Genomic DNA, 14,749 nt, shown 5'->3' on the forward strand with positions numbered 1-14,749 from the left:
TGTGCGGCTGGTGCCACCGGACGTTCGAGTCCTCCCTCAGGCATGGGTGTGTGTGTGTTTGTCCTTAGGATAATTTAGATTAAGTAGTGTGCAAGCTTAGGGACTGACAACCTTAACAGTTAAGTCCCACAAGATTTCACACACATTTGAACATTTTGTGCTATTTCGTTCCCCGCTCCAAGAGGTAGAGCAGGCTGTTTGAGACCCGGCCTATCATAGAGTCACTGTTCTTTCAAAGCCCAGTTGGGAATAAACGGCAGGCCATTACCAGTCTCTTAAATTACTCTACAAGCAAAGGATATCTACCGAAAACATTATTTCAAGGAAGTACGACAGGAACTATGTGTAGAGATTCTCAAAGTTGATCATAATGTCATCTTTTTAATCTATTAGGACACCAGCGTAGAAGTTTCCACCTGTCACCGCCTGCAGTCTGTCTCCTCTCTTCTCGAAATTAGCATTCCCATCACGACACCTTAAGAGAAGAATTGTTCACGTAAGAACATACTACTCTCAGTACCGTTTTCGGAATTATCTCCCCGACTAAGTCAGTCTGTATCATTTTAAAGGATTGAAAACATAGCTAATGAGATAGCGCCTAAAAACAGAAATATTGTCAGTTTTTTTTTCTAACACACGCCTTACTCCGTTACTACTAAGTATCCTCAGTTCCCATTCGATACTTCTCAATTCCATATGTCTACATTCGAGCCGTATAGCCGAGTGTCCATCGCTTTGACCGAAATACGTTTTAATATCTTAATTTTGTACACCCATGAAAACATTTCTGTTGTCTACTGACTACTATTATCAGCAGTAGTACTGTAATTCTGATATTACTGTAAATACGTAGTTCGTAGCATAAAAATAACATTTACTCCGATATCGATCGTTAATTACGGGATTTATGACTTTTTCATAAGTAGGCAATACAACGATGGATTTTCGAATTATTGATTTTCTATTCGCATGTAATTGACCAACAGGTTTTTTTTCAAGTTTTAATGTGGAAACATTAAGATAATTTGGTCATGCTGTGCATTTCAATTTACAAGTAAAAATAGCCTGTATTCCAGAAGAATTTGTATCTATGAGATATTTAATCCTATTTAACTTTTTTCGATGTATTTTATAACAAGTGTCATGTGGGATTGTGCATTTTCCAAATTTGATTATTGTGATGCGAAAGTACACAGAGATCCAAAAGTAGGTGTACACATTTCGTGGATTTAGGGGTATGCACCAAAGTAGGAGTAAAGTTATGCAGTGGAGTAGATATCCACCAATCTACGCACAGCAGAACATCCCTCAACGGTAGGGGCACATATCCACCAACCCACGCACAGCAAAAGATCCCCCAAACGCTGACCCACAACACAAAGCAATGACATGAAGGGATCCAAAATTCAGCTCAACTACCTACCGTAGATTTACCCAGGACATTTTAAAAAAGATGTCCACGTAGACGAAGACAGTGACGTGCTCAACGTCTTACAACTCTTGGAGTATTGCAAGCTCTATTCATCTCATTCTGACAGTTGCATAGTTATTTTCAATTCGCCGCTGTAGTTGTGTTACATTCTGAGTTGCGACACCATACACGAGCTACCTGAGACGACAGAGGTGCAGAGGATTAAGATACGGCGATCTGGTGGGTCATGCAGCTGGTCATGCGCGGCCTGTCTACTTATCGAGATAAGCCACTTTGAGATACTCTGTTGCCTCTCGACTGACATGTACGGGTGCACCGTCGACAAAACAGCATCAATCGATATGCAGGCGAACACGACACGTTAGAAGCCGGTATTGGCCCACGATGTAATGCCTACCACCAGCTCAGAAATAAAGTAGTTTCAGGCAAAAGTTTATTTAACATTTTACTCTTATTTTGATACATACATTAAAACCAAAGTGACTATAGTTACTTCGGAATTATCCTGTATCATATGTTGTGCATTAGATAGACGTTATTTTATTTCAAAAACAAAGTTGACTGCCTGAGAAACAACTTCACTTCGTACGAAAATACCGTGTATTTATATGTAGACAAAAATTCTGATGTGGCATATCTTCGAAGTTCTAAATGTTAATTCAGAAGTACAAAAATATCTTTTCTTGATATTTCGATTCTCGGAGTTATGTAATCGTAAAAATGTTAACAGTTTGCAAAACCGGATGTTATGATAAAATTTAATTTGACAATACAATCTCCAGAATAATATAACTTCTGGAAACCGGGCTGAGATAAGCTATAGCTCTAAGTACGCGGCATATTGTTGTTAGTTGACATCAAATTTATTTTGAGCGAGGCACATCATTGTTTTGTATTTCCAGAATTGAGTGTTTTCGTTCTCAGAAACTGCGCAAAAGTGAACATCTCTTGTGTGACCATAATTTTGTTGCAAAATTGTCATTTGTGATCCCAAGGAGAGGGAAGTATAATCATATAATTCGTTACGGACAATTTAAAAGAAAGATGAATCAACGTGTGAAATTTTAAAAATTGTGTCTTTACTTATAATGAAAATCCGAGGACCTATTCATGTACAAACCGAAGACTCCTGTCGTACTTCATTGAAGTTAAGAAGAGTAACCTGTTCTATTAATTAGAAAAATAATAGCTCTCAATCCATGAATTTTAACAGCACTTTCACATCTGTGGAATAAACATTACCTACAAAAACGCTTAACATATATAAAATAACATTACAAGATGAGGAAACACGGTTAGTATACTAGCAAGCACTATTATCCCTAATGTCGTTACGATTTACATAATCCATGTCTCAAGTCATTATTTAACTCCTATTACTACTGCTCATTATATTATAGTTAATACCATTATTTAAGTAAAGAGTGATAGAATGCGTAAAACCCTGTTCCGATGTGAGACTGTGCCTGAAAGTCTTCTTGTTATCAGGCTAAATACTTTAATAAATCACCCAATAAAACAATTAAAATAAGTTGTAATAAATGCTAATAAATTGAAATTAATGTTTTATAACAATTAATGTTATGAATAATTAAAGATATTTATAAAGAGATGTTTTGCATAGCAGAAACAAGAACAGCATTATCATTCGCTAATACAAATTTACTTACTCGCTTGTGCGCCAAACTGTGTGGAAGCTGATTTTAGGAACGTGTCCAAATATGTCGTCTCGGGGGGGCACTTTTCATGTATGGCTGCAGTATGAAGTGAACCGACAGAATGTTGCTCGTCAGTTCGTTGTAGGTGTTTAATGAGTTGGCGCTAGAAGTAGCTACATAAAACTATCCCGCCTGACAATGAGTTGTTTCCGTGAATTTATGTTTCGAGAAACTGTCATAGAGCTTGTATACAGCTAGACATCTGAAAGTGTTAATTAAAACAGCTACTTTGCGAAAAGAAATTTCAGTTAAAGTAAGACATGTAAGTTAATACGAAACCTTTGTTTTGTGGGACAGTGTTTCACGAAGCAAAAATATTGTGGACTGATAATTTTAGTGTGTAATTAGAGAATGAAACCGTAATAGCAGCAAAAGCGTCAGTGGAATGGCTAGTTAGCAATGTTGTACGCTCTCTGTAACGTCCACGCATTTACGAACTCTCTCACGCCATTCTTTTTCTTGTTGCAAGCAGACAATTTAGGTGCTCCGAAACTTGGTAAATATACATAGGCGTTTCGACCCTCTATCTCACCATACACTTTATGATCACTGATGTTTCTAAACTTCGTTGTTACTAAGACATGTAACTTGAATGTGGTAGTACTCACTGTGATCATGGTTGCAGCATCGTAGATCTGGCCCTCCGTTTTGTCCATATCCCTGATGATAAGAGTTACACCGTACCAGAAAGCCAGGGCGTAGCTAGCGTAGATGAAGAACCAAAGGATGCCGAACGCGAGCCCAGTTAATAAATTCCGTTTCACGTTCAGGTTTTTGGCTGACAGAAGATTCTTCTCGTACCTGTAACAAATCGAAGAGACGAGAGCAATTAGGTAGTACACTTGCTTGGAAATTTGTGGCAAGGACTATGGGACCAAACTGCGGAGGTCATCGGTCCATAGGCTTACACACTACTTAATTTATCTTAAACTAATTTAGACTAAGGCCAACACACACATCCATGCTCGAGGGAGGAGTCGAGTCGAACCTCCGACGGGGGTAGCAGCGCAATCCGTAACAACGCGCCCTAGACCGCACGACTACCCTGCGCGGCAAACACTTGCATCTGTGTGTGAAGGACGAAAGACGAAAATAAGAATAACGTGGCAAAGTGTAAGTCATCTGCGCATAGCTTATAACTTCATGTAAAAGAGATGGTGCAGTTGACCAGCACAGCGCGGTTAGACTCCGAAGAGAGTCAATTCGGGAGAATCGAGGAGAGGCATCGTTCACTTGAGTTGTAGAGTCTGATATTCGGAAATTGAAATATAGGTTGAGCGCACAGGCACACGAGTAGTTTAACCTTACACCCTCAGTTGTTCACAGGAAGTGCCAACAGATTGTAATCACACTCTGCAAATTTGTTTCTCATACGATGGCACAGTCATTTATTGCTTGTGATTCAATAAGCCCCTAAGTTTGCTACTAGTTCTGGATGGTAACATAATTGTCATTATCCTAATAAGGAAACTTTCGTCCTCTGCTGGACTAATTCCGAGCCCAGTCTTCTTAATGAGTAGTGGCCTTCAGTTACATGTTGCTCCAGAATCTTGGCCAATGTTATCCATTCACCTCCTACTACGTCATCACTCGGTTTTTTCATATCTCTTGGAACTTCATTTGTACATCTTGTACCCTCTAGGCAAGCTACATGTTCAGACCATCTTCATTTTATTTTAATGACCACAATAATTACGTCTTTTACTCCGGTTTGTTCCTATATTCTTTTTCCTGTTTTACTCTGTCCCCCAGTAACTACCGTATATCGTCTAACAGTTGGTTGAGCTTCGCTCAATTTTTGAATGGTTTAACGCACTGAAAATCGTTGTGAAACTCATATATGTCAAACTTCGTCATATACTGTTATTGGCAACTCCCCGTTCCACAGTGTCGGTTTTCAAAGGAAATGCTTTAAATTGGCTAATTTTCACTCATTGGTCATGTTCATGCATCGGTAAATGCTGAGTGTTGGATATTAGTTCTTTAACATCTTGTCGTAGCAGACAAAGACGTATAATTTATAAAAATGGATGCATGTATGTGAATATATATGTACGTAAACCCAACATCTTCTCCAAAACCACGCTACCGAATTCATCAAACTTGGAGCACACATCACTTATTGTCTGGAAATCATCACTGTGACGGTAAAAACCACCTACGTTTCAAAGAGGTGGGATGGAGAGGTGAACTGTATGAGTGGAAAAGAAGTGTAGCCCACAACGCGCTAACACACTTACTTTAGTCACCCAGTTTTTGAGAATGGCAGCACATAGGTTCGAATATACTTTACACATAATTTCAAATCTTTAAGAAACTTCTACTCCCGGATAACCACCACCAAATGATGAAAGGACGAGAGTTCATCGCTTACGACATTCTCACTGTCCATTCAGTAAATCTGCCACGTGAAGTATGACATTTCAATTTATTACATCTTTACTACTAATTGTATTCGCTACACATTTTTCAGATATTATCCACATATATCACCCAATGTAGCAGAAAAATTACATCATTTCTGAGACACACTGTTCAGAAGGTACGATGTCATAAACATCGAAATGCTTGAGCAACTGTTGCATCATGCAGGACGTTTAGTTTACTACTCCTTTGCTACAAACTCTATTCACAACATATTTAGCAAACACTATCCATATACGCCGCTGAATGTACCACAAAAATATATCACTCTTAGACAAATGGTTCAGTACATATAACGTCATTAACAACGATATGCGTGAAAAACTACCACGTCATGGATGATGTTTTAATTTATTACTCCATTACTACTAATTCTATTCACAACACACCTCACAGATTGTGAGAGTTGTCAATATTCTCTTAGGATTTAAGGTTGGCTACAGCGCGCATACACATTCTCTGGAATCTAAGATATTGTTGTCGCGCTTCGCAGTGCACGGATTAATGAGTGGCAGTTTGGAAGCCAGTGTAGGAGCCTACCTGCTGTGGTGCGCACGTGTGTTGGGCGAGGGGTCATCGCCGAGCTGCCGTACTGCCGTGTCCGCCAGCAGCGACACAGGATTTGGTACTGAGTTGATGTTTTTTATAATTTGCAGCGCGCTTATTAGTTTAAAGAAGAGGGTTTGTGTATGTGCGTAGCAGCAGACGGTAATTTTGATCATGATAGGAGTTGAATTCTTAAGGGAAACCATTGTTGGGTAAATAGATTAAGTATTGATTTTTGTTATTGATTTCTTTTGTAATTGTCAGGGAATTGTTTCACTATTATTTAATTGAAAAGTATTTCAGTCTGTCTCAAGAGTTTGATTAATTTGTAATATTGCTTTAATGCCACTGGAGGCATTTTTACATACGAAGCGATTGTTCAAAGAGTTTCTAGCGTTTTGTTAATTGAATGAGAATGAATCGCTTTCAGAATATAGTTTTTGAAACAAGGAATTACTTGTTTGGGTTATCATTTATCGAGTTTAGATTTGACCAAACCCTTTCTCTTGAATTGTATGTAGTTGTAGTAAGCAGCAGCAGTCGCAGTCACAGCGGGAGCCTCCATACGGAACATGCATTACACTCAGCGTGAATAATAGGTTTTTTTATGTTTCTGTTAAATAATGAATTCAGCAGATTAAGCAGTGGGAGCAGAAAGACCAAGTAAGTTATTTGTTGCGCACAGGACCAATAAAAAAATTAAGTCAAGGCGATCTCTATAATAGTAAAGTTAACAATAGTACAAGAACGAGATTTTCAGTAGAAAAGACGAGATAAGAAGATAGAGCTCGCGACTTTCACCTGTCGACATGCCTGCCAGGATACTTCTTTTTTTTTTTGGATGAGTCATAGTTAGATATGCTTCGTCTGTCTACTGCCAACTGCAAGCTTACGCAACAGTAATCATTACTGGCGGCACAGCACTTTAATCGCTTGCGCACTGCCTTGTAGTAAGACAAAACTTTATTTCAGCAGTTTTGCGTTTGAATTTATTGGTTCATTGTGTAATAGTTAATTGAACAGTGCTATTTTTAGGTTAGCGGTGTATTTCAGTGACATGTATTCGTTCGTATTGCGACAATGATTACGCGAGCACAAAAGAAAATGGAAAAGAATGCAGATGCTACTGCAAACGCGAACGTAGATACGGTTCCGAACATGAATGTAGAAGCGATTTCAAACGCAGTTTCCGAAAATTCGGAACAGAGAGTATAAAATTCTTTTTAGAATATTGAGATCCTGGAATTTTCGAAAATACTGCGGAGAATCGGAATGTAGGCGATCATTGGCCAACAATGCGTGATGAACAACTGTGTGCTACACGCAACTTACGACATGACAATACAGTGACGCAACCCGAACTCATTATGAGAAGTTCCAGCGTTGCTTCCGCCTCAGAAGTGCAGAGTAATTTTGTTTTCCCCACTTTCCGTGGAAATTCAGGTCTCGTTGCCACTCCGATAGAGCAGAGTAATTTTGCCTTTCCTTCTGTTAGTGGAAATGCAGTTACTGCTTCTGCTTTAACAGAGAAGAGTAACGTTGTACTCCCTGCCCTCAGTAATGATGTTTTACAATTATTACTGAGTAAACTCAATGAATTGTATGACAGACAAAAGAGTAAACTCACTGAATTTAACAACAATAATGCAAAGAATTTCAAATCACTCCAGAACGAAATTAACGAGAACCTAACATTGTTTTGGGGTGAGGAGAATGACAATTTAAATCGTAAATTTGAAGAAATGACCAGTCAGTTGAAAACTCAGATACGTGAAGAATTCTAAGCAGATATTAATAATCTTGTATCTCGATCACGTACAAAATGTTGATATTGTTGAAGTGAAACGACGGACGTCACAACAAGAACTGCAAGTAGACGAATTAGTGAAACATGTCGAGTCATTGGAATTATGTTCAAAGAGCTTCTAGCGTTTTGAAAATTGAATGAAAAAGAATCGCTTTCAGAGTTTAGTTTTTGATGGAAGGAATTACTTGTTTGGGTTATCATTTATCGAGTTTACATTTGACCAAACCCCTTCTCTTAAATTATATGTAGTTGTAGTAAGCAGCAGCAGCCGCAGCAACAGCAGGAGCCGCCATACAGAACATGCATTACACTCAGCGTGAATATTAGGTTTTTTATGTTTCTGTTGAATAATGGAATGCAGCAGATCGAGCAGTGGGAGCAGAAATACCAAGTAAGTTACTTGTTGCGCACAGGACCAATTTAAAAAAAAAAATCAAGTTCATACGATTTCTGTAATAGTAAAGCTAACAAGAGTACAAGCACGAGATATTCAGTAGAAAACACGAGATAAGAAGATAGACCTCGCGACTTTCAATAGAAGCTAAATACACCCCTAGATGTATCTGCAAAATTATGTTACTGTACAATACATAGTTCAGGGGACATGAAACTGTAGCGCGAAATTCCCTAGAGATGCAGGTGAAGTATGTGTACCAATAACTGTGAAATACCTTAAATATATGTGAAACGTATTTACATATGTGTAAACCGACAAAGCCAGTTGTAAATGGCTCATCCTAAAGCCCTGGACCGATTTCAAATAAATTAGGTACACACGTTAGTTACAATCTGGAAAGTAATACTATGGAATGAGAACTATCAGCTTCCTGTTGGGATGAGCGTAATAATGTTAACATGAGGACAGAAGGCTCGAGGCGTAGGTGGATAGAGAGTGAGGGGGAAAGAAGAATTGAGCACAGATAGAGGGGAATTGGAAATTGACAGAGAGAGGGAGCTGGGAAAATGGACAGAGAGAAGAGAGACAAGGAGATGAACAGAGAAAGAAAAGAGGAGGAAATGAGAGAGGTAGGAAAATGAAGAGATAGGTAGAGAGGGAAGGAATACGTCACCACTCGGTGGGGGGAGTAGGAAATAGACAAAGAAAGGGAAGATGAGCTGATGGATAAAGAGAAGAGAGAGGAGGACATGGACAGAGAAAGAAAAGTGAAAAAGAAGGACCGGGAGAGAGGCCTTGAGGATACTGACAGAGCGGGGAGGAGGAGATGGGGTTTGATAAAAGAGGAGGTGAGGAAGGAAGGATGAACAGAGGGAGAAGCAGCACACTGACAGAGGGGGCGGAGGAAGTGGGCTACCCACATATAGCAGACAACAGACGCGTCAGTGAGTCATGTTTTTAGGGGCTGATATTTGCGTATCTCTTTATTTGCTATTCTGCCTGTTTCTAATAATATTAGAGTTGCTTAGGCTGAATAAGGGTTCACTTTGGAAAGTTTGAACATCTCTTACTTACAAAAAGGACGGTGTACCTCGACCCAGTTTCTCGAATGAAGAGCCTCCAGGACACTGGAGTGAGCTTGTATCATTACAGTATCCTCACTTTCTATAAATTAAAGTACTGGAGAATTATTTGAGTTTCATGTAGCTGATAAGTTGGCACAAGGAGGCTATCTGAGGTAAACTGCCTATGAGGTAGATACGTAAGTGCTGGGGCGCGTTTCAAGTCGCTGCAGAAAGCAGGAGAAGAAGTGAGTTGAAAAACAGTTGAGCACCGGGAGGAAACCGAATGGAATTCCAGCAGCGGCGGGGCTAACCGGCGTCGCTGAGTGATTATGTACGCTAAGCAGTGCGAGATTATGACTACATTAAAATAAAATCTTCAAATATTCACCCACACACTCAAATCACGTCCAGCTAAGCAACACAAACCCTAAAACAGCGTTGAAGTCACAAATAAAGAGATGGGTTCAGTAAAATTGTCACCACATTTCCATAAGAAATAGTTTGAAAGTCATTAACACTTGTGAATGAAATAGTTTATAACGGTGGGAACAAATTCTACAGACAAGCTAAAAAAGGGTACAATGTGCCATATGATCGGTCTTAAAATCAGTTATAAAATGAGTGTATTTATTGTAGTGCAGAACAGACATTTGTTAGAAATAAAACACTTAGTAAATAGTAACTAAGTACCAAATCAAAGCGTTCTCCACAGATATACGAAACATGAGCTTCAGCATGAAAGATTTATACTGTAGTTGTAGTCTGTTTGTATTTGTTTAGTAAAAAAATTTTAAAACAATATTTATAAGAGTTTGAAAAACAAAATGAGGATGCGGCGATCTAAATTAGGTAGTATGTCTGGCTTGCATTTGCCATTTCCTTGTGTGTGAAATGTTAACTGAAAGTTGATTATCCAGCAATGTTTAACATATGATGGTGTAATATGTACCTGCAGAATGTTTAACTATGTATGTAGTGTATCTGAAATATTTAAAATTTTGGAAACTTATATCCACTGAAAGTAAGGTACAACTACCACATACTCACTTGACAGGAGATGCCCACATGAGGGAAGTGGTGAAGAGGTAAGCAGAGCTTGTTCCGTGGTTTACAATGTTCGCCGTTGGTTGGGAAAGGGTTTTGGCAAGGCTGACTGGCAAGAGCGCCACACGTGTGCAAGTGTGGTTGGCGTTAGGATTATTTCGATCTGGAGACTTAGACATGTTGCTGCATATCGACTTGCAATTTAGACAACATTCGAACAATAGCTAATAGTGACTCATCTGTGCTGTGGTGCTCCGGTTATTGCGTACAGACTTGGATGAACTTATTGAGCACTAGACATTTGTTCAGTTCGTATTCTGATGTACTACAGAGAGCCTTTGGTCACTACCTGCAAACGTCATGTTTGCCTTCTTGGGTTAGCTGGTTCACATTTCATCTGTTTCGCTCCATATAGTATTAGCCTGTGCAAGGCCACCATTCAATGTAACATGTGTTTAAATCGGAATAAACTGTTAGTGATCTTTAATCCTGTCGTTGGACTGTATTAATATCCTGACAGATTAGCCGTTAGCTTCTTTACTTAATATTATCGTACTGATTTGTGTGCTTCTATACATTATTCACTGATTTCAATAATGAAAACCTGCACCAGTTAATTACTTTTCTCATATTTAGCACAACGCATTTCGAGAATGTATTCTCATTTTCAAGTGCATTTTTTTGCTTAAATATTGCTTATGATTCTTTCATGTGTGATTATATGCCTTTCCTCCACTGTAGGTGCCTTTTTGAGGCTATATTGCAATCGTAAAAGCAGACAAATGAATTATTAAATAGTTTTTATGCGCTAAAATTAGAGATAGAATTTTAATTTTTTACTTAGAGATATTTTACCTCCTGCATTACACAGAATATAACACATGCACAAATCATCACTTACACTGTTTGTTTTTTGTTTTTGTTATCGAACATCCTACAGAGATATCACGACTGCTTGGTTATGCAGATAATTTTTATACATCCAGAGGTGTTACATTTCTGTGGATTACAATATATACATAAAGTTGTGAAATATAAAATTCATTTTACGAAAATTGACTACTGAATTATCTCTTATGTCTTTGTTTTGTTGTTAATAGTGAGTAGAGTCTATGAGGTATTGCACATATTTATGGAAATATGAATTAGAAAAATTTGAAAAAATTAACTGATTCGCTATCTAGTTTGTCACTGAGATTTTCTTTTTCTTGCTTTTGCGGTGTACAAAATTTGCCACCTGTTCCTCTAAATCCTTTGTAATGATTTTTGGAAGTGGTTGACTATTGTAAGATACTCTACGATATTGAATGGGTGCCACTAGCAGGAACGTAAGATTAGATTCACTGAACTCAACAACTGTTATATATGTATATATTAGCCATTTTGCCAGATCAGTAGCAGCAACACATATAAAAAAATTCTGGACACCCACCAACTGTTATATATATAACCATTTTGGCACATCAGCAATAGCAACACATATAAAACACTAGACACCTATTAAAATATACAAGAATCTCTCAAGATACTCCACAACTTCCAGAAACCACATATAATGGATTTAATGAAGAAGCTGGAAATTTTAGTACACCACAGATAATAAGGGGACAAAATTATCAGTCACAGACTACTCAGCGACGTAATTAATTTTTCAAAGGGTTTCTCTTGAATATGATAACTGTATTAATTTCCACAATTATGAATACTTTTACTATTGAAACCACGATAGTGAAAATTCTACGAGGTGTTACACGAAAGACACTGCAAGACAGAGAAGTGAAAGCATTAGAAAAAGGAGGTAAGGTGGACTCCTTTAATGAGTGAGTGCATAAGAGAAAACATGAATGGAACGAAAACATAGACAGGATGGGTAACAGAGGATTCTGAAAATCGTAAGAAATAAATTACCATCTGCTAAAAGAAATATTGGCCGTCCAAGGGAAAGATGAAGCTACAACCCCAGGCTAGACTGAAGGGTATTGAAGGAAACAGGATTTAGTCTAGGAAGAAAGGAAAAGGAAGAAGACGTACATTACCTCTTAGACTCTATTCAACATCTACAATGAAACAGACATATAATCGATAGTTCAATAGACAACTGTGGTAAAATCAAAAATTGACAGTTCTACGTACATAATGTAATCCAGAAAAATGTAACGTCTCTAACTACGTACAAACTCTTCTTGAAACCATACTGTCATTATATCTCTGTAGTATGATTGATTACGAAAACAAACCGTGTGAATAATGACTTGCATGCGTGTGATATTCTGTGTAACAGAGCAGGCACAATGCTTATGAGTAGAAAAACAAAAACAGCATCTCAAAAATTAGCATATATAAGGAAATTCCCAGATAAATTGGTCCGATTTTCCAGCTGCAGAAAATCCTCAAAAAGACAACGAAAGTTTCAAGAGAGGCAGAAAACCACACATGGAAACATCACCGAAATATTTTTGTAAGAAAATCTACTTGAAAATGAGAATAAATTCTCAAGACATGTTAGCTAAGAATGAAAAAAATAAGCATCTAGTGCAGATTTTCATTATTAAATCACGAACGATACAGTTGTCGGCTTTCCAAAACGTAGATTATGATGAGTGAAATTAAGTTATCAATTACTGACTGTTCATTAATTAGGCTATATGTTTAACTGATACTTCTTTGTTGCTACAATGCAACAGTACACAAGCCAAACCCTGTGTTAAAAAAAAAAAGATTTGTGTAGTCGCCCTCTGGCCGTTAGGCAGCAGTAACCTGATTTCACCTGACGATCTATTTCATCGATTTCACAATATTTGTCTGATACTTTGCACCCCCAATTAATTGCAAACTGTAGCTTTGATTGGGGCCGGCAGCAAGAGCTTCACTAATCATTTGCAATTAAATTTCAGCTGTCCAGTATGCCAAGTATAAATGCACCCGACGTTTACCAGATATTCCCTTCTCTTGTCGCGATTCATTCTTTCTACCTATTAGCTCGTAGAATTGACAATATTTTCTAATAGAATCTCACAGCAAACGTGGTGTTATCTCTCAGTTCAACCAGTCACCATGTTTTCTGGCCGATTAGCATAAGAAGTTTAATTTCCTGTTCTTTGCATTTGTTGAAAGTAGTTCTTTCTGTAGTTTCAGGCGACAGATTACTCCATATTACCTTTGATCCCTCTGTGTGTGGCAGGATATGGGTGTTTCAATAGTTTATATTCACACTTGCCCTTTTTGATGGTAAATGTTGTTCAGAGCACCATTTCATAGTGGCTTTCTGCGTCTAATCTACATCTACATAGAAACTCTGCAAGTCACCGTACGGTGCGTGGTGGAGGGTACCGTGTACCACTACTTCTCATTTCCCTCCTGTTTCACTCCCAAATAGAGCAAGGGAAAAACGACTGTCTGTACGACTCCGTATAAGCCCTGATTTCTTGTATCTTATCTCCGTGGGCCTTACTCGTGATGTGTAGTATTGTGGCAGCAGTAGAATCATTCGACAGTCAGAAGTTTCTCAGTTGTGTTTCGCGAGAAGAATGCCGCCTTCCCTCCAGGGATTCCCATCTGAGTTCCCGAAGCATCCCCATAACACTTACGTGTTGTTATAACCTACCGATAACAAATCTAGCAGCCCGCCTCTGAATTGCTTCGATGTCTTCCTTCAGTCCGAGCAGGTACGGATCCCAAACAGTCGAGCAGTACTCAAGAATATTTTGCACCAGGGTCCTGTAAGTGGTCTCCTTTACAGGTGAACCACCCTTTCCTAAAATTCTCCCAATAAACCGAAGTCGGCCATTTTCCTTCCCTAACACCGTTTTCACATGCACGTTCCACGTCACGTTTGCTTTTTAAACAACTTCACTGTGTCAGTCAGGACACTACTAATGCTCTATTCGAACATTACACGTTTGTTCTTCCTACTCATTCGCATTAACTTACATTTTTACACAGTTATGGCTAGGTGCCATTCATTACACCAACTGGAAATTTTGTCTGAGTCGTCTTGTAGCTTCCTACAGTTACTAAACATCGACACCTTACCCTACACCATGGCATCATCAGCAAACAACTGCAGATTGTTGCCCACCCTGTCCGCCAAATCATTTGTGTACGTTGCGAACAACAGCGGTCTTATCACACTTCCCTGGGGCACTACTGACGATACCCTTGTCTCTGATGACCACTCGCCGTCGAGGACAACATACTGGTCGCTATTATTTAAGAAGTCTTCGAGCCACTCACATATCTGTGAGTTTATTCCAGGCTTGTACCTTCATTAACAGCTGCAAGGGGCGTCGTGTCAAATGCTTTCCGGAAATCTAGAAA

General features: G+C 38.6%; 1 protein-coding gene across 1 annotated transcript in view; it reads right to left on the reverse strand.

Moving 5' to 3' along the window:
• The window catches only part of LOC126412933 (ATP-dependent translocase ABCB1-like), a 125,180-nt gene that overhangs the window by 85,101 nt on the left and 25,330 nt on the right, over positions 1-14,749 (reverse strand). The window contains exon 5 of the mRNA XM_050082822.1: positions 3,759-3,951. Within this exon, the coding sequence (XP_049938779.1) occupies positions 3,759-3,951 (193 nt within the window). The remainder of the gene's footprint in view (positions 1-3,758; positions 3,952-14,749) is intronic.

This window comes from Schistocerca serialis, chromosome 7 (genome assembly GCF_023864345.2).
Source record: "Schistocerca serialis cubense isolate TAMUIC-IGC-003099 chromosome 7, iqSchSeri2.2, whole genome shotgun sequence".
In the NCBI taxonomy this organism is placed as follows: Eukaryota; Metazoa; Arthropoda; class Insecta; order Orthoptera; family Acrididae; genus Schistocerca; species Schistocerca serialis.